A 26,076-nucleotide genomic window follows, 5' to 3' on the forward strand; every position below is an offset into this window, starting at 1 on the left:
ATTATTGAACTTCATCGAAATTCTCGTGAAAAGTGATAGAAAATGAAATTTGTAATTTACTTCTAAAATATGTTTAGAAGTAGAGATGATAACAAAATCTATAGATACACGTATCCGCAAGTAAAATCTGCGACGGATAGTTACTATTCGCAGATATTTGCTATCCATGAATAATGGATAGTAAATATTTTAATACCGCTTCTAAACGGGTCGGATATAGGTAGTATACTATCCGACCTGCTAGTACCCACTACTCACAAAAAATAATAATAATAAATAAATTTTTATATATTTTTAATTAAATTTAATTAAAAATAAAATAAAATTATATTTTATTAGGTTAAATTTAATTAAAATTAAATTTTAATTTATATCTAATTTAATTTAATTTATAGTATATATATATTTTATAATTTTATTTTAAAATTGTATAAAATATTTTTTTTACAGATATATGTGGGTTTTGAAATACCTGTAGGTATTTTCTAAGCAGGTACCGACATAGGTAATGGACAAGTTGCGGGTCGGATTTTACTTTGCGGGTTGGGATGCGTGTAGGCACTATCTATATCCAACCAGTTGTCTTTCCTATTTAGAAGCACAATTTTAAAAGAAATATTAGATAAATTAAAATTTTACTTCTAAATATAATTCCTATAAAAATAAATTTTAAACACAACTTTACTTTTAAAAACTATAGATTAAATGTAAATTTGTCTCCGAAAAACTTGTTTGCTGGTAAAGTGAGTAGTGAGTACATGATATAAACCTAGACACTATTCACTATTATTATTAGTAAATTTTATTTAAGTTTTTATTTTTAAAATTTAAGTGATCAGAATTAAATTATTAACAAAAGAATATTAATCATTAAAGAATCTTTTAAATTTTGACTATATATTTATTTATTTATTTAAACATAAACTTAAATTCAAGTTATTATGCAAAAAATAATTCTTAAAAAAATCAATTTTTTTACATTAATATTTTATTAATTGTTTTGATTTAAATTGTCCATAAAAAATAATTTATTATCTAAATTTATATTTTAAAGATTTTTTCGTTAATTTTACTTAAAATTTATAAAAAAATATATAAAAATATCAACAAGTATCCATAAGTTTTCTTAGATATAAAATAATAAGCAAATAAGATTTTTTAGGACGAAGTAGCATATAAACATACACGTATTTTATCCAAATCTTTATCATCCCAATTTTGTCAATTTTTTAATAATGAAAGTAAATTAATGTGGAAAAAAAAGCATCCAAATGATGTAATTTAGCTTTTTCAAAATTATGAAAATGGTGTAAATTTTAAAAAATTACAAAAAAATTAGTTTAGTATAATTTCATTGTGAAGAAATTATATCAGTTTGGTACAATTTTTGACTTATTAAAGTGAAGTGTGTTAGTTTAAGACAACCTTAATAAATTTTATAATTTTTTAAAAATTTTAATTAAAGTTTTGTCAATTTGATATATTTTCATTACATTATATATATTTTTTATTTTAATTAAAGTTGTGTTAAGGTGAAGCAAATTCTATAATGAGTGATAGTGGTGTCAAAGTATCATAACATTTTCAGTCGAATCAAATTTGTACAAATTACTCATTTTTCTTTTATAATTTCTTTAAAACTTACACCTTTTGTGTAATTTTGTGATATAGTGATAGATGTATCTATTATTGTTCACAGATTCTCTATGGATTTTAAAGTTGTAAAAAAAAAAAAGCGATATTATATTTTGGAAAATGTTTTTTTAATAACTTTTTTACATTAATTTATGTGATAACTTGTATATAGACCAATAATTTGTTATAAAAATTTGTTAAAAAAAATTGTTAAAATATTATTGTTTTTTTTTTCTTACTTGTGTGTTTCTGGTTTCTTCTATCTGTACGTTTCTTCTTTTCTCATCCATGGAAGTTTGCCGCGTGGCTGTTTTGTGATGTGTTGTTAGTCACCGCGTATCATGACCATGCATTCTGTGATGATAGATAAATAAAGGTTTGCTCTGTTCCGCTGCTTTTTCTGTGTTCTTTTGCTAACCTTTTTTTTTTTTTTCTTTATCAATTCATTGTTGGATGGTTAATAATGCGATAAAACGCTAAAATGTCATTAATAAAAAAGTAAAGTGGTAAATTTTATAATGTTAAAATAATGGTGAAAAATGAAGTGAAGTCATAGCAGAAACTAGTCCAGTAATTAATACGTGGCTAATAAGTAGGTAGGTGCAGAATGTTCTCCTTTCTCGAAAAGAATAATTAAATAAAGGTGAACAGTGAACCTTCTTAAAAAGCTTGAAAATACTACACAAGTTCAAATCTCCATAAAATCACAGTTATTGCTACGTGAGGATTGCAGTTCAAGAAATTAAAGTCCACTCCAAAACATCATAGCCATGCATTCTTCCATTAAGAACTACTTTTTTTATATTATTTTATGTAATTATGAACCTGAAACCTCCCAAGAACACTGCTGTCAAATAAAAGCTCTCTGACATATACCATTAAAGAACAAATACAAGTATTTAAACACCGTTATTTATCACCATAGAAATATTTGAACAGAAAAAATTACAGTATTTTATACTTATTCTAACGTTAAACAGAAAGTTTGGTTTTTTTCTTATTGTTTGCTGTTGTTATTATTATAAAAACACGTCAATACAGTTATTTTTTATTTTCTATATTTCTGTTATCACTTTTGTTTTTGAGTAAGTCAACGAACCCTGGATAGCTTGAGCCAGTATGTTTCTTTTCCCAACAAAAAGTTGCAGACAAGATTTGGTTCGTTTGACTTTTGAGCCTCGCCTGTTAAGCCAACCACTATTGATACAAAGCACTTTTAAACATTATTATAGACGAGTTTGGCACTGTAATTTGACTGTTTCAGTCAGAAGTTGCAATATTAGTCTTAACAGCCACATATAACAATTAATAAAGAAAAGGAAGAAGCCTGTTATATAGATTTTCTAGATACAACCTTAAAGATATTGAACAAAAAATTAAAAAAGAAAAGGGAGCGAATCAAATATATTCTGAAGAATAATTTCTAAAATCCCTGTCTCTTGGGGACTCGTTGTAACAATGAGAGACTTGAAACGAACCTAACAATGAAACAATGCTCCTTATCACTACACAAATGCTTGCGCCCCTTATACAATTAATACACCAGGGAATCCATATAATGCTGCATATGTATCTGTTATGAAAGATTAAGATTAAGACGATATAATCATGAAAGCGTGTCGCACCCAAAAGAGTCACGCCACTCCAGCATTTGAAGAGTGGCTGCATAATGTGACAATGCTCCGACCACCACAAGAGCATGAAAAATTTGGTGGCTGTGACCTGCCAAATCGAACCACCCTGGCTTCCACCTTTCGGGTATTCTTGTCACATAGAATAAGGTCCCTGTCAAGTAAGATAATGCCATGGCAATTTCATATGCTAAGGTAATATTGCGTCTGGGATTGGTCCAATTCACAAAACATGCATGGATTGCAGGCACAATGCCGAAAAGTCCCATTGAGCAGAACAACATGGCACGAAATGAACGGTATTTGCTGGTGGAAAGTGTTGGAGAGAGCATTGTTGCGATGGTGAACACTCCCATGGCTGTGATCCCAGCAAGATACATGATTTGCCAGTGAGGCTCACAGAGGAAAACGTAGTAAATTTGAGGAAAAAAGGAGGTGATGATCATCACAACTATTCCTACATAGTCCAGTCGCCACAGGAACGTGTTCAAGTTGTGTGAGTGGCAACAGAAGAGGTGGCACATGCTGCTAGAGAAGAGGCAGAACATCGAACCACCTAGGAAAACAAAGAATGGCCACCTTGCTATAACCAATGCTGTCGATTGAAGTTCGATTGTCAAAGGGATTTCATTATTTAAATCAAACAGTATCGTTGTTCCCTGCAGTTTCATCGTACAATGTCAGTTTTCATGATATTAGCTAAATATATTGTTTGGTTATTCAATACTATGGATGATTTTGATCATGTACAGCGGAAACGGTTTTAGATAACTTCAACGTTGGATAATTAACAGTGAATTTTATTGTTAACTTGTTTTCAGAAAGAAAACATTTATATATTCGAAATCAATTTTGTTAATTTTCACTGCTAGTGGACGCAGGGTGTGTTATCTGTTTCTAATGTGGTCATAGCTCACGTACCAGAAACAAATCTTTGATGTTATGAGAGACATTTTTTTCCGCACTTGAAGAAAAAGACCTGCAAAAGATGAACACGAGAAATTAGTTGGGTTTTGGTAAAATCTATCATCTAGTAGTAGCTAGGTAGTTCACCTAATATAAATTCCTAAGCACGATGGCTAATATGAAACGACAAAAAGAAGTTAGAAGTTTATTCTAACTTATAAATTGAATGATGGACAAAGGCAATTTCCTTAGTATCCTCATTCTAGTTAAACTACCTCTCAAAGTGTAAATCAACCGCACGATTTCCTGGGCTTAAATTTAAGAAAAAGCATTTAACTTCACGGGACTGGTTTGAAGTATACAAAAAATGATAAATAAAAAAGAAAAAGTATATATTTACTCGTTCAAAAATACAAAGGTATGAACTCTACTAAAACTTTTCCTGAAGAAAGTCTTACATGTTATAAAGTTGTGATTATAAAAAGTGTATTTGATAATCAAACGTGTGTTCAAGAAACAATTCCTTCACTGTCCCAGGTTTGAGTGTGAGACAACTGATACAAAAACTCTGTTCCAATATTTAAAGTAAATTCTCTTGCATAATTAAAGCAACTAGAATCCCAGATTTAGTTTGTTTATTCAAAATTTCAATCAGCAGCAGGTGCTGGCAACATGCTGACATGTGTTTTCTTTTACATGAGAAAGGAATTGCTGAATCACAACCGACAATGGGCAACTAGATTTCATGTTTTATGTTACATGACAGAAACTTAGGCTGTTGCCGTCAAAACACAAACCACAGCCCAAGGAAGAAAAAAACAAAAAACGGTTGTAGAATAACCTGGTTAGGAGTTGCAAGAGATCCACCACACGAGGCTTCATCAAATTGGCGAGAGTCAACCCAAGAAACAGTAAAAACCCAAAAAAATGGCTGAAACAGAAGAACCCCACAAACAAGAACGTTAGTTAGACATCATAAAATAAAAAAAGAAAGAAAAAAGAGAAAAAGAAGGGATTTTGTCGATTACGTCCAAACATTTATGGTCTCGTTGTGCCAGCGAAAGAGGCTGAAGAGAGCTTGTTTGAAGGGCCAATTGGCCCTGTAATAACGCAGAATGTATTCGTTGTCCTTCATGTAGTCCGGCAGCTCCCAAAACGACAGGAGAGGGTAGCGTTTTGGTCTGTGACGGTCGCAGAGGTTCTTCTTCATGGTCTGTTTGGACTGTGTAAAAGAGAAGGTTTCATCAGTTTCTTTGGGTTTGCGCTTGACGACGCATTTGGTCTGAGTACTGTTCATCTGCCTCTGGAAGGAAGGTTGAGGTATGATATGATACGGTGATGTGCGGTGTGGAATGGTTGTTGAAGACTAGTCTGATGAGATGAGATGAGATGAAAGGTAACGATGGATGAGAATGTAAATGGTGGTTGCGTGGCCAAACGTTGATGCAGTAATGGAGGCTGCACAACTGCACCAACTGCAGCATTTAAGGAGCCTCTCCGTAAGCTTTGGCACTATTATGTGGGGTTTTAAAACTTAAAAGCCATGCACACACACTTATTATATATATATATATATATAATCGATTTCATTCTCATATATAGCTGGAACAATACCCTGCATTATTATTGTTTATGAATTTCATTTCTCAAGTCAATATCTAAATCCGGAAACTTAGGTCACTGATAAATCATCTACCAACTTTCATCTTGTGGTGGAGTATGGGCTACACCTATCGTTTCTTTTAATTTAACCATACCAATAAATCGTAAATCAAATTTTCCCAAACTGTACTACCGATATTCGTTTCACATGATTTGTTGTTAAAGGTGATGTCACAAAATAGAAACAAATTTCATTATGCTTGTTAGAAAACTAAGAGAGACCACCTTTCTTACAAGAGTTCTTTTACTTCTACTGTTGTAATTCTTAAATTTTATGCTTTTGAATTATCCTTAATTGGATAGTCCGATTTTATTGTTTATGGTATTTTGCTTTATGTCTAAAATGTTGTAATAAGTTCTAGATTTAGTAGTTTATAGTTGATACTAAGCAATGACAACAATTGCGTGCAATTATCTTTATGTATTTCTATTTTTATATCCAGTTTAATTTTTTATTTAATGTGAAATGCATCAGTGTGGTTTAAAATAAAAGGAATAAATTTTAAAATAAAAAGGTGAAAATGTTAGTACTTTTAACTTAATCTAAATATGCAGTGAATATGAATTAAAAAATAAAAATTATTTGATTCTTAAATGTTTACTTAATTTTATTTCTAAGGAATTCTCTTAACTTTGAAATGAAACTTCGGCTAGTTCACACGAAAGAACCACAGAAAGAAAGAAAATAAGCAATCAATAAACTCTAATTAAGTACGGTTTATAGCTTAAATGTCCAAATTATTCGTACATGGAGAATAAAGGTGTTTAATGTTATTTTATTTAAGAACTGATTAAGAAATGTTGATACGTTCTTTCTGCTTTTTCGTCTTATATTAATAAGTATGTTATAAAAAATCAATTATTTAGTTTTTTTTCCTACATGTCAAATACATCCGTAATATTCTTAATATTCAAATACGTGTGCGTGTGACAGACATTCTACCTACGTTAGTATAGGCTGATGATTCGTAATATTGTATTGTTATGAATGTAATTTGGTCGAAATCGCTTTTTCATTACAAACATTTTACCAATGTTAAAATTTTGTCTTAGTAACACATTTCATGTAATACGACTGAAATTTTTTTCTATAATAATTATATCTTTTAGTGATTTAGTATCTATTGAGAAAATGAATAGTTGAGTTAGAAATTAGGAATAAGATATGGTAAACTGTAAGAAATTAAATTAGGTTTACTTCGAGGGTCTATACTTTATATATATATATATATATATATATATATATATATATATATATATATATATATATATATATATATATATATATATATATATATATATATATGTAGTTACTTACTTTTTATACTTAATATTAATAGTTGTAAAACTCATATCCTTTTTTTGCAAGTTAAAACATTTCTATTTAAGTTTCTTTCTTTCTCATTTTTCTTAAATATTTACTATAACTTTCATCCTTTTCAAAATTAATGAGTTCATGAACCTAATTCTATCTGAACAAAATCTTATGAATATATTTTTATAATGAATGTATATGGATTTATTTTGTTATAACAATAATGTTAATTTCATATAGCTTTAATTTATTTTGTAATACTTGATTTATTATACTTAATTGAACTTTGTATTACATACTTGGCTGCAAATGTGTTGTTTTGACTGAAATTAAATGATGATTAAATATATGTTACAAGTTTTCTAGAAGATTATTTCTAAGAATTCAATCCTAAAAATGGTTAAAAAAAAGTTTTAACGATATTAAAAATTTTAAAAAAGTATGAAAAAATAAAATGAAATAGCAGTATACTTTTTACTCTATATCTTCTTAATAAAATTAATTTTAATTTTTCATATTTTAAAAATAAGTTTTTCCGTTATTTATTTTCGAATTTGAGTTAATATTATTCTAAAGTGTTGTATTTTTATTTTGAAACATAATTTTAAACCTTACTCGGTCATTAAATTATTCTCTGTCAAAATCATGGAAGTCATCATATGTTAGAATAGAGAACAGGTTTCAAATGTGAATTTCACAAGCAATTGAAAAACGTAAGCTTTTATCCTTAGTGTTTTAGTAAGTGTATTGCATGTGATAAATATTTATTTTATATATAGCTAACATTTACAATAAAGATATATTTTTTTAATCATAAACTGTAGTGTAGAATTTTAATGAACAATTTAAGGTTATGTTAAATTATTAATATTATTATTATTTCAAAATTTCGGTAATAATTCATTTAGATGTTATAAATAAAGGTGGATTACTAGAGATACAATTTAATTAATTAATTAGTTAATTTTATATAAAATATGTAATTTGAAATAGTTGAGTAGTTACTGCCGTCACGCTCTAATGTCTAAATCTAATAAAAAGAAAATAGAAAATAAAGAAATTGAACACAAATAGTTAATATAAGGAATATAAGTTAAAACAGTTTAGAAACTGTATTGAGTTTTGTATAGGTATAAAATATTAACCGAGCGGTTACAAACAACCAACCAGATATTCAGGTAATCTGTTTATATCTTATTCTGTTTATATTTTATTGGGCTTATATCAGCTTAGGATCCATGAGGTAAATTATAAATACAAAGCCAGGGCCAAAGGCCAGGTACGTTCCACTTACGCATTATTCACTCTACGCTACTCTCAAATACTCAATAGTGAAAATCATTCACAAAACATTCAACTAAGAGCCGAGGCTCCTCAAAATCACACGCCTAACTTGAGCGTCGGAGTACCTTTTGCAGGTACATCCACCCCCGTCCAAAGGAGACCGATCGGCTTGCGTCAACACCGATCGGCCAACAGCTGGAGTTTGGAGGCGAGCGAGCGGCCCAGACGCGTCAGCAGGTTAGTCTCTCGGTCCCCAAAACTTTCCACCGAAACATTTTGGCGCCCACCGTGGGGCCGAGCGGCAAACCCAACGGTGACCACGAGGAGCATGGAGGAACAACAAAGCTGAACGGTAAAGCCCGTTCCCTAAGAAGCACTCTACGTGAATCATCATCTCTACGTGAGACGTCATCCACAAGATAAGTATTTTTTGAAATATGAATATTTCATAAAATATCTAATTGATAATAGATATTATAACAACTATTTTTATGTTAAATATATAGTATAATCCATAATATATTATATGATATATGATATATAATATAGTACATAACTATAAATATAGTTATCTAATTATTATAACCGAAACATTTTCTGGCATGATTCAAATAGTCAAATAAATTATTGTGTTAGAGATAACTATCAACAACAATATTATAAAATCTCGAAACGGTTTTGATACCTTGTTTATTATCTATGTTATTTATTCGGTGCAATTCATAATATCTGGTAACCGAATCATTTATTATACGGTTATATACCATAATATATATCATCATGAGGATTTCAGCAATGAACATCTTGAACAAATATATATCGAAATCCACGCCATCAACTATGCAAGTGCAGACTAAGATCTAGTCATAAACGAACTTCATGCTTAAAGTATCATGGAATTCTATTAACGAAGGGGAAGTCTCCTATTGCAAACACTGATTGCCAATTTTGTCAGCAAAGTTCATAATTAACGATCAAGTCCAAGACCGAGCGGTAAATCCCTCTCGGGAGAGAGGTAAAGCCCTCTCAAAGACGAACGGTAAATCCCGTTCACTAGGAAACAATCCTAGCTCAAAACAGAGGTAAAACCCTCTCAAAGCCGAACGGTAAAGCCCGTTCCCTAGGAAGCACTCCTAGGTCGAAGACCGAGCGGTAAATCCCCCTCGGGATAGAGGTAAAACCCTCTCAAAGCCGAACGGTAAAGCCCGTTCCCTAGGAAGCACTCCTACGTCGAAGACCGAGCGGTAAATCCCCCTCGGGAGAGAGGTAAAGCCCTCTCAAAGACGAACGGTAAATCCCGTTCACTAGGAAACAATCCTAGCTCAAAACAGAGGTAAAACCCTCTCAAAGCCGAACGGTAAAGCCCGTTCCCTGGGAAGCACTCCTAGGTCGAAGACCGAGCGGTAAATCCCTCTCGGTTCATGTTGAAGGACGAGCGGTAAATCCCGCTCGGTTAATGTCAAAGGCCGAGAGGTAAATCCCTCTCGGTTCATGTTGAAGGACGAGCGGTAAATCCCGCTCGGTTAATGTCGAAGGCCGAGAGGTAAATCCCTCTCGGTTCATGTTGAAGACCGAGCGGTAAATCCCTCTCGGGAGAGAGGTAAAGCCCTCTCAAATACGAACGGTAAATCCCGTTCACTAGGAAACAATCCTAGCTCAAAACAGAGGTAAAACCCTCTCAAAGCCGAACGGTAAAGCCCGTTCCCTAGGAAGCACTCCTAGGTCGAAGACCGAGCGGTAAATCCCCCTCGGGAGAGAGGTAAAGCCCTCTCAAAGACGAACGGTAAATCCCGTTCACTAGGAAACAATCCTAGCTCAAAACAGAGGTAAAACCCTCTCAAAGCCGAACGGTAAAGCCCATTCCCTGGGAAGCACTCCTAGGTCGAAGACCGAGCGGTAAATCCCTCTCGGTTCATGTTGAAGGACGAGCGGTAAATCCCGCTCGGTTAATGTCAAAGGCCGAGAGGTAAATCCCTCTCGGTTCCTGTTGAAGGACGAGCGGTAAATCCCGCTCGGTTACTGTCGAAGGTCGAGAGGTAAAACCCTCTCGACAAATGTCGAAGACCGAGCGGTAAATTTCGCTCGGTTACTATTGAAGGTCGAGCGGTAAAACGCTTTCAGTTCCGCCAACGCAGCCTCCCTCAAACTCATCAGTCCTATAGTTAACCACGGCTAAAGCCGACCGCTTAACTCGGACTTGGGGGGCATGTATAGGTATAAAATATTAACCGAGCGGTTACAAACAACCAACCAGATATTCAGGTAATCTGTTTATATCTTATTCTGTTTATATTTTATTGGGCTTATATCAGCTTAGGATCCATGAGGTAAATTATAAATACAAAGCTAGGGCCAAAGGCCAGGTACGTTCCACTTACGCATTATTCACTCTACGCTACTCTCAAATACTCAATAGTGAAAATCATTCACAAAACATTCAACTAAGAGCCGAGGCTCCTCAAAATCACACGCCTAACTTGAGCGTCGGAGTACCTTTTGCAGGTACATCCACCCCCGTCCAAAGGAGACCGATCGGCTTGCGTCAACACCGATCGGCCAACAGCTGGAGTTTGGAGGCGAGCGAGCGGCCCAGACGCGTCAGCAGGTTAGTCTCTCGGTCCCCAAAACTTTTCACCGAAACAAGTTTAATATATAGAGAATATGATATATGGTTAAAGTTTCCTTATCTCAATAATTAATCGTATTAGTTTAAGGGGAAGTCTTCAAACATCAGTGGATTACGTCCATAATAAAAATATTTAATTTAAGAGGGGGTATTCTACTATAGTTACCTGTGACAATGTACAAATTTCCGTCTATATAAATTATTTTCACTCTCATGTTCATCATGTGATGTTTTTTTTTTAATTCAATTTTTTCAAACACAAAATTGTTTTATCTATGTATAAAAATTAAATTAATATGAAAAATAAAATTGGATTCAGTAAAACGAAATAATATAATAAAAATACATACACGCATACGACGATGTGTATATTTCCACGATGAATATAAAAGTAAAATATATTTTTTTACTCGCAAGAAATAGTAATTTGAAATTAAAAACCCTTTAGACAAATTTTATAGTCATGATAATATATGCAAATATAAGTTACTAATTTGGGTAGGTTGTTTGATGTTTGGAATTCCTTGATTGTTGAGAGTTGGGAGAAGAAAGATGATTATTCCAGCTACTAATTACGGTGTTTAAGTGGGTGTTAGTGTGAATTGTACTGAGAGTACCTTTTCATCTACCATGAAACATAAACCTTTTAATACATGTTGCCTTATGCTCTCTCCACTTACTAATGCCTATCTTTTTTAGTTTCCTTCAAATGCTCATTTTTTGGCTATGTATAAGACAAGGAAGTAGTTTATCTTCATATATCTACTAGGTTTAAGATATTTGGATTTCAATTTACTGAAAATGGATCCAAAATATTTGGAACTGATTAAATTTTTATAAATTCTCTATATGATATTTTATTATCTTCAAAAACATTTTGAGTAACATAATTTATTTAAGATAAGTTACACATATATATCAATGGACTAAAAAATACAATATATTCTTACAAGAATTATACATTTAATTCATATTATATTATCATATATTATATTTTTATAAATTTTTATTGACTTAAGTGTTAGAAAATATTTTGTAACTAATTTTTTTTTACAATCATTAATAAATATTCAGTTATCATCATAATTCATCCTTACTAAAATCATTTAACATTATTTTTTTTTTATTTTAATGGTATTACTTTGTATTGTGTATCTAAGTTTGCATATTAAATTTACTATAGTCAAAATGGATCGTTTGGCTCAATTCGATCCGGTCTACTACGGGTTGGTTACTTAGTAAATTAATCTAACCCAGCTCACTTATTAGTGAGTCAAAAAAATTCAAATCTGACCTCACTCATCATGGGTTAGTAAGTTAAATGGATTGATTCATTGACTCACTTAATGACAAGTTTTTTCTTTCAATTTCAAAAAAAAAATTAACAATCTTTTTTGTAATTCAAATTTAAATAAATTTCAATCCAAAATGATGTTAAATTTTGAAGATAATTCAAAATAAATAAAAAATACAATCCAAAGCCATCTTAAATTCTAAATATAATAAAAAATAAACACAAAAAATAAAATTAAGTAGGTTGGTGAGTCAACCTAGCTCACCATGGTTTCAATTCGAGTGAGTCGAGTTCTTAGTAGGTCAGACTCCAAATTAATCCGTATCAAAATTTTAATTTTTTTTTCAATCCAACCTGAAACTGTAATGAGCCGAATTGATTCACGTATTCCAACCTATTTTGGAAGCACTACCTAAATTAGATTTGTATATATAGGGTCGTATTATAAGTTACATTTTTTTAGGATGAACTATTATTTGGGTGAAAGAAGTTATATCATGAGGAAGTAATAGGTATCATACAAATGTCGACTTTGGTATTTTTGAGACCAAGGACTTGTATTAGACGTTCATATGACCCTGAGGTCCATTGTCAACTTGACAAATTAATGATGTGAAACTTATCAAATATACTAGGTTAGGAAATATTTTTTAAAAACTTAAAACAATAAGTAAAATAAAAGAAATTTATTGAAAATAATTTAAAACTACACATCCTAATTAGTTGATCACTAAATGCTAAGTATCTAATTGTAATTAGATATGACTAATAAATTCATTTTGCATAAGTTGGTCAAACCTGTTTAGATTTAGTTCAAAGAACTGAATTAGGTATGAGTATGAACAGTATCTAATTATATGTATTTTAGTCTCTATCCTAATATTATATTCATTTTTTATTCTTATATTTTTTAATTAAAAAACTCTTATTTCATCACGCAATATACATAATTTTCTCTTTTAATGGTAAAATCATTCTGTATCTATTAAATTTACTCAAATATTTAATATATTTTCCATCTTAACATTTTTGCAAATAATAAATATTATAATTTTTATAAAATTTTAATTATATGTAATGATTATTTTATAAGACATTTTATTTTATGTGACCCTTTTGTAAAAAAATGTTTAATCAATATTTGTAAGCATGGAAGAATCCAATTAAGATATGTATGAATTATCGAAGTTAATATAAAAGTTTTATATGGAGCAAATATGAAAATAAAAATAGATTTTGAATGTTTAGTATTCAGAATATAAGAAGAAGGAGAATTTAAACTAAACTGGTTCTCCTCTAAAAGGGAAGCAAAGTCGGTAGTTGCAGCAGTGAGGTAAGGGAGACGACATTATAGAAACACATGTTCTGATAAGGACACTTTATGAAATTCATATTATTATTGAATTTGTCGGTTTTCTTAGATTCTTAGCTCAACCGTAATTGACCTACAAATTAAAGGAGAAGCCACACAATTCTCAACTTACATGGAATTCAAAAATACCCTTCTATTGCCCCAATTTCTGCTAAAACTAATCCTCTTTAATAAATATAAATATTTTAGCTAAGAAGTATGAAATTTTAACTTAGAGTATTCATTGAGTGATTTTTTTATATTAAATATATTTTTAGTTCTAAATTTTAATGTAAAATTTGAATTTGTCCATATTCTAAATTTTAATATAATTTAGTTTTCAAATTTTAAAAATAAAGAGATACAGTTTTTTTTCAATCCAATTTCATAAAAAACAAAATTGTGTCAAGTATCATTTTAGATGATATTTAAATAGTTTAAATAATTTGACACATTATAACTCTCAAATGTATATATAGAACATCGTTTAACTTGTAAAAATTTTATGATGTTGAGTGAAGATGATTATATTCATTCTCTTTTTAAGTTTTTGGGATCAAAGTATATTAAAAGAAAAAAAAAAACTAATTCTAATTTCATATAAAGATTTAATAATTAAAATCATACTTAACTTTTTTTTATTATCGTCTTTATTTAATTTAATATTTAGACATTATTCTTATATAAAAATATTTTTTATTTATTTCTAGATTTAGATTAGTTATTAGTATAATTACTCTTTTAATATTGTTTCAGTATTTATTTCTAATCTCATACCTTTAAAAATTGAGGTAAAAAATAATTTACATATACTTTTTTAAATCATCTGAAACGTTTTTAAGAAGAAAACTATGAAAAAAGTTTGAGATTTGAAATTAACCCTAACTTATCTCGATATATTTAAAACCGTATTTAAATATTTGAACCGTAATTGACTTATTAAATATATAGATAAATAAAATACTTACGATATAAATATGTATTATAAGAAAATATTGGATATGAGTTATAAGAAAAATATATATAGAAATTAGAAAATGAGTTTGTATTAATAAAAAAAAAGGTATTGGAGAATATAAGTTAGATAGAATATGGATGGGGAAATGAGGGTGTAATTGAAGAGAAGTAGATCGAGGTTAGTTGGTGGCATTAACTGACTGAATAATGAAAGGCTTAATAGAATTATTATGATTAGGCGACAGTTGGCTCACTCTTACCTGTTACAAAATGCGCACGCCACCCTAAATTGCATTACATTAAATAAATTAACAGTAAAGATTATTTGACACACTTGATAATTTACTTTTATTTGACATTATATTTACTTATTTTTTATTATTTTTTTCTTTAAAATAATAAATAAAAATTTATACTTTTATAACTATTTTACTTTTATAATCTTTCTCAAAATGAATGTAAAAATATGTTATAGTGTCCTTGTTTTTAAATTAATTAGCAGCAATGTTTGATATCAAATTCCATGTCCCTTTCAGGCCCAAACCTTATTTATGTAATCTAAGTCTATCATTCCTTCATTACAAATTTACATCCACATCTTTCATTATTAAACATCAAATTTAAATATATCAATATTTTTATATAAAATCACAATAAATAATATTCAAATAATATTTTTCAGTAAATTTTATTTATGTATTTTTAAAAAAATAAAGTAATTAAAATAAAATTCACTGTGGTATTTTATTTAATTAAGCCTAAATAAAATATACATATATCTTATTTCATTGTCCTCCCTATTTCTGCTTATTACTAATTTCACAAGCTTAAACTTGTTAAATGAAACAAATACAAAATAACATAAAATTCTTCATGGTTGTGCAACTAAAGTATTTTTCTAATATTACTAAGTGAAGTAGATGTGGATGACAATAAAAGTGAATTAAAGTTCATCCAAAAATATTGCATTGCAATCAATTTAATTTTATTATTGCAAAAAATACATGTTTCATTTTCAAGCAACGAGATTAATATAAACGCTGAATATTTTGATAGATAAATAGATAATGAAGGTTATATATTCCATTTGTATTTTCTCTTATAAGAAAATGTATCAATTTTATAATCATTTGAGCCTATTTCTTTTGAGTCACTAATCGAGTTGATTTCGATTTATAATAAAAAAAAGTATTATGTAGCTTTTTAATTTAACTTTTTAAACTTGTAAGTAATCAAACTGATTCACAAATTACAATTCATTTTAAAATTTATATATAAATGATATTAAAAAGTAATTTTAAGCTTAACTCAACTTTACAAAACCAATTTGTAAAGTAAGATTTGTACTCCCGGCAACGGGTGTAATAGAATGCTCACATAGATCTTGTTAGGAAATGTTCAACCATTATTCTGATACCATATTAGAAAGTTATTTTAAGCATAACTCAACCCCATAAAACCGGCTTATAAAATGAGGTTTACACCCCACTTATACATTATAATTTGGTCTTATCTCTAATTGATATGGGAGTTCCAACAGATGATATAGATAATTTGAATGATAAATAAATATTTTTGAACATTAACATACTTAATGTTAAAATTTATGAAATTAAATTTTTGTATTGTTATTTGATCTTTTAAAAAAATATTATATATAATTAATTAAACAGGGCACAAATGTTATATATAATTAATACCTCTGAAATATATATATATATATAATTAATTTTTTATTCTTAAATATATATATAATTTTTTTATTCTTAAACAAGGGCACAAAACAATACCTTTGAAATTACAAATTACATATATATTTCAATTAACATTTACAAAGGCCAGATTAAATTAACTATTTTGTCCAAAAGTAAATTCGTAAAATCTTGCTCTTTTAAAAAGTAAACATGTACGAAAACAGGGGACTAAATGGGTGAAGCATATCATATTTATGATTTGGAAATATTATTTAGTTAGTTCTACAAATCAAGAAGTGAGGTTTTTGTTTTCAGACGAAATTGGGCGTTATTGGAGCTTCATCAAACGTCATAAAACTTTAAAACAAATAAAGAAAATACAACTGAATACAAATGAATGGGCCATTACCTTGGGAACCAAATTGCTTATGCCCCATGAAAAAAGCAAAGTGTCCTTGACACCCTAGGCACTACAGCTGTGGAAACCACAAAGAAGTCTGCACCAAGATCTTTACTGAGATATATTCCTGGTTCTTGAATCGTATTGATTTTTATAGAATGAGGAATTGTTTTTTATAGATTTGTGTACGCCAAAAGGGAAAGGGAAATGAAGATTCTGTTGAGTACGGGAAGAATGAGGATATTTGTCTTAGAGGGAGGTTGTGATCACGAGACACAAGAGGCCGGTATAAAATGGACAAAAGAAACAGGGCACGAGAAATGACAAGTGTCCTTTATTAAAGATGTGATATGGAGATACAGAACTAACACGGAGGTAAGAGGAAATACGTTTCACGGGGAAATTGTGACGGAGAGAATGATATACAAGTTACAGAGGAGAGAGGAGGGAAAATGCTTTATGAACATTTGTATATCATCAGATTATCTGTTCGCTCAGAAGTAGGTTTCACAGCAGACACACACACACACGAGGAGGCGTAAAACTAAAGCGATTATCATTTATTTTTTTCATCCAGAGAGATATCCCACTTTTTCAATCAAAGCTTGGATATCAGCACCGCTGCTACCCTCAGTTGCCTCCACGATGTTGGGGCTGTCTAATGGCATCACATCTGAAAGAGGGTAGTTTCTGTTATTATGGAGTTGACTGATCGCACTGCTTCCCACTCCCTTCAGTATGACACTTTTGTGTAGGCCGCCCAGAAGTCCTTCGTAATCCGTTTCACCGCATTCTCCAGCGAACACTACCATCTTTGACAGTTCAAAACCCCATCGAACATACAGGTATCTGAAGGAAAACCACAAACTTATTAGATGCAAGACTCCCAGCAGCGCATTAGAGGAAATAACGCAGAGAAAACAAAAACAGTTCCTGTAGATGTACAAGAGTATAGCTCATAACTTGCTTTTGTCCTATAGCACATTTGCAGAGACATTGCATAATTTCATGCCATAATGTCAGAAAGAAAAGCAGTAACTGCTTACCCCTCTCAGAGAGGGAAGAAAAGTAGACGACAATATATACGGACTATACAGGAACACTAACTTTAGGCATGAGAGGAATTTTTGGAATGATGATTCAACAATACCTCAGAGCTTGGGAACGAGATGCCAGCACTGGAATTACGTTCAGTCTTGTCCCATTTTGGCAATATATCGGATGGCAACGCAGAGCTTGGATCCTTAATAACTTACGAAGTTCTTTCACGGGGGGAGCCTGCAAAAGTAAAAGAGCAAAATAAGTGAATCTGGAGAAAAAAAAACTGCACAGAAAATTCCACGTAGAATCTTAATAACTACAAAATGGTTCTAAATACATAATCATAGAACAGAAATAGAATGAAAAATTACCATTCCTGGCTTTCGCACTTTGAAAGCATAACAGTAGTCAGTAGAAAGCTGTTCAGCAGGACTCACAATTTGTTCATCATTCCCTCCCTTCTTATCAGTGATTGAATCAGCCCAACGCAATAAAGTTTTCCTCAACCCTTCTCCGCCCCAACGGTATTCAATGTGTGAGTGGTAATACAAGTCAACCACAAATGGGCGATCTTCAGGATTGAGGGATGGATAATAGAGATCACTGCCACTGTTGCAAATATAAGCATCAAAATCGCTGGGACTCAAGCCACCTGAGATTAGGAATGACTGTATCTCGGATATTGTTAATGATGTTGACAATATAAACCCTATAGAACCTTCAGCCCTATCCTTTCCAGCAGACTCAAAGATGACTTTAATGGTTTCAAGGAGACCTGAAGTGGTATCACAATCCACAGCAATGACAAATAGATGCTTTCTTCTCCTTAATGGAGGAAATTTACCAGCATTTGGATTTTGATCTGATTTTTCTGTAGCCCCACCCCTGCGCATGTCCTTAGATATTCCCTTTGACCATGACAAAAGAGCATTCTCTAGTTTTGTCTTTCTATCAACAACATTTCCATCAGAATCCAATGAATTGTCATTTCCACTACCCCCACTCTTCTCACCATCCAACGAAAACTTCATGTTTAGAGATAAGTCTTGTATATCTCTCAAGGAATCACCTGGTGATTCTGATTCCGAACTTTCACCTCCATCCTCACTTCGCTGCCATTGTGGATGCCTTGGTTTGCAAGTGGCTATTTTAGATAGGTAAGTTTTACAGTGCTCAGGCCATGAAAATAAATGAATATTCTTCAAACCGTTCTGTCTACATTTTGCCCAAAGTTGCTTGTTGCTAACAAGCTTCAAAAGAGCATCTGCAATAGACTGCTGATCATGGGGATCTATGAGCAGACCATTATCAAGTACCTGTATTAGCAATCAATCAGGCACGGAAATTTCGAAGGGAACCTTTTCAAATCCATACATAACCACCAAACAGAAACCATACCCTATGAATATCAACAGGACCTCCATTTTTAGTAGCAACAGTTGGTAAACCATGAGCAGCTGCCTGTTCAACCAACACACAAGTTAATGTTTACAGCTCCCAAAAGAAAGTAAGCAATAATAAATAATTCAGGATTGAGAATATCACCTCAATTAAGGTAAGACCAAATGGCTCAATGAAAGCTGGATTAATGAAAACACCCTGCATAGATATTGAATCTGAATTAAATGTAAGATGACAGCATAGTTTGCAGAGGAAAGAATTGGCCAAGAAAGGATGTTAATACACAATTGGATCACCTAATTTCACAACTATATAAGTGTATTTACACCAAACAACATTATACCTCCATAGATATACATATCAATTCAAATGGTAGGTCTAATATGATTGGCAAGCCAACCGATTGCATGTTATGTTACTATACATCACAGATGATTTTTGAGTTATGCAATGTACATGAAATAGTGCAATTCCAAATCATTGATACAAATCATACAATCAAATGATGCATCAATTTCTTTTCTTCTGTTTTTTCTTTTCTTTTACCAGATCTCATCAGAGAAATTGTGAAGTCTAAGATGCTTACAGTCTTGAATGAAAAGGAACTGGGAGCATTGCTGATAGCGTCCTGTCTGCTAGGTTCATTGCTTCATTTTCACTATTCTAACACATGGACCTCAAATCATGCACTTATTCTATTTCAAACACAGGCTTCTCACATTCACCCACTCGCATATGCACTTCATCTATTATACTCTATTCCAATTAAATAGGCGAAGTTACCTTTGTCTTTGCTGCTAGACGATATATGTCAGGAACCTCAGATTGTCTATGATGTTTAGGATACGCCACTTGCCCATACAGATCATACTTATCAATCAGCTTAAGTACAGAGAGAAGAACAGAAGCATTTGTGCTAGACATCTCATCAATTCCATCTCGGTTACCCATAATTAATGTCTGAAAAGCCAAAGGAGGTGAAGGACAAATAATTGATCAGTCAAGCAAAACAATTCAGACGTCCCGAAAATCAGGAACAAATGATACTAAAAAAGTTCACACTGGTCATTCATAGTTTCATACAAGGTTGGCAAGCTCTCGAAGAGGACGACATTCCCCAAATGCTTTTACCAAAGTTGTGATGTTCTTTTTAGGGTCCGGTCTGGCAAGGGCAAGTATCATAGGCTTACGAGGGTTGGTAAAGAAGCGCATTATCTAGCAATCACAAAGTTTAAATTGCCATTAAATTCCACTTTTTGTATAGAATTAAAGGCAGAACTTGCTTGCAAATATGTATCTAACATAATCCATTACTGTAAAACAAAAGCAATAAATTGTATAATTATTTAGGAAACACTAAAAGTAATGGTGAGCATATTTATAACCTCAGACCAAATAGGTGGATCTTGAGGGGCAGGATGATCCAAATTCCCTTCTGGTTCGCCTTCTATATCACCATCTTGTGGAACAATATGATGGAACTCCATACCGGGTGGAATTGTCTGCAAGGTACAATGAGATTCTAACATTTAATCTTGCATGGCATACCCCTTGCAACACGTAAGAAAATGTAATCTTGCTTCTGGAACAAGACTCCACAATAACTGCTGTTATCAAGAGGGTACTACGCAAACTAAAAGGTAAGCCTATAGTCTGTTTAAAATGATGCATTCACAAGAAAGCATGATACTCCATGCTGGAGTTTGTTGCCATATACAAAGCAAGGTACTTCTTTATGAGTATAAAGATGGAAAACAAAACTTTATGTCTCAACCCAATTTAAAATAAGAAACCAAATGAAAAAAAAAAAGACAGATTATGTTCATAAATGGACTTGTCTAATACAATATAACCAAACAGTGAGACATTTTGCTTTAGGAGTCAGGTTAAAAGAAAAGGCTCAAATCAACCAAAATAGAAAAACGAACTTACAATATTTCAATGAAAAGGTTTATAAACTTGAAATTTTAACTCTAGCCACCAGAAAGCTATAACTCTAAATCATGGTCCACAAGAAAGATCATTAACATGTAGCTAGAAATTTTTATTTTGATCTGGTACTTACAGCCATGCGAGGCATGAATCTCCCATAACAGCTCACATTTCGCCTTATCCTTGCTCGTATTTTACGCTCTAATACTGGATCAAAACCATCATACAAGCGCCATTGTTCTTCTATTTCCTGTCTAGTGCTTGTAATGACTATTTCAGACCCATCAAGGGCTAATTCCTCAGCTTCTATCCTACGCATGATCTTGTAAGTTGCATTTATTTCATCTCTCGATAGTCGACCTTGCTTCAGAAGTTGTTCCAACTTATCACGGCCAAGCGAGTGCCCAGTAAAAAGCATAGGAACATTTAAGGCGCCAGCTAAAAGAGCAGCAGAGTCACCTGCATCTGCATAATGTCCATGGATGGCGACTGGCCAGATAGCATGCCCGCTGCCAATCTGTTCCCCAAGAGATTTGGACATCTGTATAATGTGGTTAAGTGCTCCGTCAACAAATTCAGGAATGTATGGCCAGAGAAGTTCTTTCGGAATATATTTATCTCTCGGACCAAATGGAATACGAACAATATAAGAACCACTACTCTCTCCCATGTCATCTCCATAATCATCCGCGTCTCTTGGTGTCAACATTTCTGTTGGCTCCGCATAACTCCAGTCTACATCCGGAGCCGCCACTTGTCTAGTTAGCAAATCAACCCGATAAACTCCTGGCATAGACCCCAATGCCCTCGCTAGTTCCACCACATACTTAACCTATTCAGCAGAAACAAAGACAGATGGAAAGATTTTAGTTTGCACATACTGGCAGTGTGAAAAAACAAAAGGAAGACAAAGATCCTTTTTGGATAAGTTTTTCCCTGAACACTGGCAGAAAAAGAAAACTAAAAAAAGTTGGAATAAACTTTCTGTCAAAAGCTGAAACGAGTTGTTTTAAATAATTCTATTTTATATATAAATTAAAATCAGCATTTCGAAGAAATTAAAAAACAAATAAAAATGAAAGCGCTACCTGACCACCGGTATCAGAATCACGTCCTAGCTCCATATTCTCACCTCGTATTAGGCCATGAATGCTGCACACATATGTCCCTTCTTGTTAAAATCAAATAACGAAATCAAACCAATCATAGCTTAATCTAATCAGCGAATACACAAATTACACTCTGCACAGCAGAATAAAGAAACAAACAGTCTAACTTCAATATCAATCTACTTATCATCAGAGCTCGATTCAATTACACATTCATTACAATAAAAACAAAAAGAAAAAAACAGAGGAGAAGGACACCAACCTGACGAGTACAATGTAGAGCTTCTTCCCTTTCTGACTGTTGGCCCAAGTCTCCATGGCATCTGCAGAACTGATTCTGGGAAGCCTGGCTCTGTTGGCATCGCCGTGAGCTGACGCGTCACTGACCGGATCTCCCTTCTCTCCTTCCGACAAGTCCTCCGACATATCCGCGGTGGCTTCCCTCCGCCCTCGCTCGCGCTCGAGGCGGCGCTTGTTCACTCTCTGCGCCGCCTCACTCTCCAGCTACTCAAATCCATCACAACACACACAGCACGATCAATAGACATCATCAAGCAGAAAAATCACAACACATAATTGATAATAATTATAATCGACGGGATTGAGAATCGAGAATCGAGAATCAAGAATCGAGAATTGAGAGTCGATGATCGAACCTGCTTCTTCTGGCGAGCGAGGTTCCAAATCCGCCAGCACATGTTCTCCAACCTGGTGTTCCTCTCCTGAGGACTCCTGGTGGATGAAGCCTATAAAACGAAAAGGAGAAGATCATCGGAAAGAAGTGAATGAGCGGAATCAGAAAGAGAGGGAGAGCGAGAGAGCATACCCGAACCCATGAGCGGTAGAGATCGGTCTCATCAAAGCCGATGACCTCTTCGACGAAGTAGCGAGTAGGACTGAACCTGCCTCTCTCTCTGAGAAGCAGAGAGGACTTGGAATCGTCGAGGCCAGGCCCTACGTCCAGAATCGCTTCCAGGTAGCTGTTGAGCCAATCGTTCCCTGCCATTTGTGATTTATCCCCACACTCCCTGCTTCCACTTCTTGTTGCTCCTGCTGCTTTTAAAGTGAGCACTCACGAATCAAAAAGAAGGAGAAGATGTGTGAGGTGAGCAGCAATCCAAGAAAAATAAAAAGAAAGAATATTCCCGGGAGGGAGGAGTCTGGAAATAGACCGAGAGAGACGGGGAAGTGTGTTGCGGGAACGTCCTTTAAGCGGTTAAATCTTTTTCTTTTCTTTTTCTTTTTCTTTCTTTTTTTTCATTCGGTCCTAACGAGTCCTGCCATCCGCCCCTGGATGTATGGATGGATGGGATCGGATGGGACCTGCTGAGAGCAATCCTCGGCAATTGTCAGAGCAGTACTTTCTTACTTTCTCGCACCATCCCTCTCTCTATTTCTCACGTACCACCCCCTTACACAATTTCAATACGTCAATCAAACAATTTATTCCAAACCTATTCATTCACGCTCATTTTACTTATAATAAATACTTTTTTTATAATGCCTACACAGCTTATATTTAAAATCATTTTCTTTTACTCGTCTATGTCTAACCAACATTTTTCATTAATAGAACAATTTCTTTGAGTAATTATTAATAATTATATTGGTTTTTTAAACTGTTCCTTTCGGTATACGTATTTTTATTTTACTTTTTTACTTTTTTTAACTCTATCTTTCTTAATCATTTTTAGTTTTTATAAATATAAGAATATTTTTGACGAATTGACGACCAGTCCTCACCCGCTTAATCGTTTCTAATCACGAGTCAAGTGTTACGTAGTCAATATATGTCTTATGATAATTGTTAAATCTATTAAATGTGTTTTTTTATGTCTTTATGATTATAGAGTTTTGAAAAATCTCTGATAAAATGATAATTAGTTGTTATTTTTACAAGTGAGATGAAAAAGAAATGAGATTTTAGATATATTTAGAAAATTATATACAAAGTAATTATTGTAAAATAAATTGTAATATTCGTACAAAAGTTTTGCATGTTATATTTTCTGATGTTTTTACTCTCGTGCACCTATATTTATAAAATATGTATGTATTTTATCTTTTACCATTTACATATGAATAGTTTTATACATTTGCATAAGACTCATGAAAAATATTTACTTTAATAGTAATAATTTTATTATTATTAATAATAAATTTTTTTGTTAATGGAAAATATGATAAGTTTATGTAAAAAGAAAATGTGAAAAGTTAGATAAGAAATTTTGATAGCTTAATTGATAGAAAATTATAGTGATTTCAAGAACATGATTCAAACTCTTCTCTACCTTTTTGTTAAAAAAAATATTGATAGTGGATAAAGCACTTCATGTTTTAAGGCATTATTGAGGAATTCATTAGGTAAGTGATGATTAAGATATTAATATAATAAAATAATATTAAAATAATAAATAATATTAAAAAATTGTTGAATATTAAAATTTTTGAACTATAAATAGCCATGAGAGGGGAGGCTATTTTGCACAAAAAGAGGAAGAATCAAGTGAGAAACCTTGAGAAATAGATAAGAAAGAGTTAGGATGAAATTTTTAGTTGCAAGAAGAGTAGAGGCTCTGGAGGGTTTTCGGGAAAACAAATTATAAGCAAGAGATTAAGTCTGGAATAGAGGTAGGGGAGCTAACTTTTCTAAGCTTTTATATTATGATTTAGTATTGTTTTATTACTATTCATGTTTTGAAATTTTGTGTGAATACTATTAATGCTTATTATATATTTATCTATATTGAATCTTTGTGTTAATATTATATGTTGTTGTTTTGAATCTATAAATAAGAAATTTGTTAAAACTAGTTGAGAAACACTTTGGCTAAGGAAAGACTTGGTACTTAAGTTGTCCATTGTGACGCACCTCTCTTTCCTAGAAGTCAACTCGACAAGTTTTTAACTTAAACCTTGTTGAACAGATTATGTATTGTTAAAACCGGAGTTGGTACATCCCTCATCATAGAGCAGCCCTGGTCAAATCCAGTAAGTTGTGACCAGTCATATGTACTGGCGTTTATGGTGAGTTTGATTCTTCTCCGATGACCATTTATGGTGATATTTTGGTATTATTAATTTATTTTGTTATATATTCATTTTGTATGATTTATGTGATGATTGTAATTTATTATATTGGATTTGAATTTATGCATCTGAACATGATATAAGTAGTATGCAGAGATTTCGTAAGGGTATAATATGACTTGAGGAATGTGAGCATGGTATGAGTCTCGCAGAGAGATTCTGTAATGCCATGGTATGTGTGTATATGTTGATGTTGAGGGTCCTGAAGTTGGAGGTTATCCTTATGCTCTAATAATCATTCAGTCTCAAGTAGAGAAGGATGAATTATGTGGTGAGAGGGGCAGGAGGTCCTAGTCTATGTGCCGATTTTGGACATAGTGTTGAGGACTAACCTTGTGGATGATATGGAGTATTTTGGAAGTGTATTTGTAAGAGGAAGTAGAAGGCATCACAAGTGCATAACCTCCCGTGACCACTGATTCAGTGCCAAGGAAGGGAGAGATAGAAGAATAAAGTAGAAGAATTCGAGTTATATTTATGAATTTGTAGTTGAAATCTGAGTTTAAAACATATAGATATATATCAACTATAAATTGTCAAGTGTGAGATTATGGGATGTTAGTTTAAATGTAATGCTACAATATATAAATTATGAATTATCAAGTGTGAAATTTTGGGATGTTATACATATTACATTATTATAAATATACTTTGATGTTTGCTTAGTTATAGAATTATTATATTAGTATCGATATTAATTAATATAATAATATACAAATGATTATTTTATGTTTTAATTATATATATA

General features: G+C 32.2%; 2 protein-coding genes across 2 annotated transcripts; both read right to left on the minus strand.

Annotated features, from left to right (window-relative positions):
- Positions 1-2,940: 2,940 nt before the first annotated feature.
- On the minus strand, positions 2,941-5,709 carry HHP1 (heptahelical transmembrane protein1). Its single transcript, XM_047313010.2, has 4 exons — positions 5,201-5,709; positions 5,014-5,103; positions 4,188-4,245; positions 2,941-3,925 (listed from the first exon to the last, which is right to left on the minus strand). The coding sequence occupies exons 1-4, from the start codon at positions 5,467-5,469 to the stop codon at positions 3,242-3,244; spliced, it is 1,101 nt and encodes a 366-aa protein (XP_047168966.1). The 5' UTR covers positions 5,470-5,709; the 3' UTR covers positions 2,941-3,241.
- A 10,984-nt stretch (positions 5,710-16,693) lies between these two features.
- Positions 16,694-23,652, minus strand: SPS1F (sucrose phosphate synthase 1F). The gene is made up of 13 exons (XM_047312990.2): positions 23,065-23,652; positions 22,895-22,984; positions 22,501-22,742; positions 22,218-22,281; positions 21,263-21,961; positions 20,583-20,699; positions 20,281-20,412; positions 19,981-20,157; positions 19,342-19,395; positions 19,195-19,257; positions 18,168-19,112; positions 17,906-18,033; positions 16,694-17,604 (listed from the first exon to the last, which is right to left on the minus strand). Exons 1-13 carry the CDS (start codon positions 23,242-23,244, stop codon positions 17,325-17,327), a joined length of 3,171 nt encoding a protein of 1,056 aa, XP_047168946.2. The 5' UTR covers positions 23,245-23,652; the 3' UTR covers positions 16,694-17,324.
- Between the last annotated feature and the right edge of the window lie 2,424 nt (positions 23,653-26,076).

Source organism: Vigna umbellata, chromosome 1 (genome assembly GCF_029865625.1).
Source record: "Vigna umbellata cultivar VRB3 chromosome 1, Vumbellata_1.0, whole genome shotgun sequence".
NCBI classification, from domain to species: Eukaryota; Viridiplantae; Streptophyta; class Magnoliopsida; order Fabales; family Fabaceae; genus Vigna; species Vigna umbellata.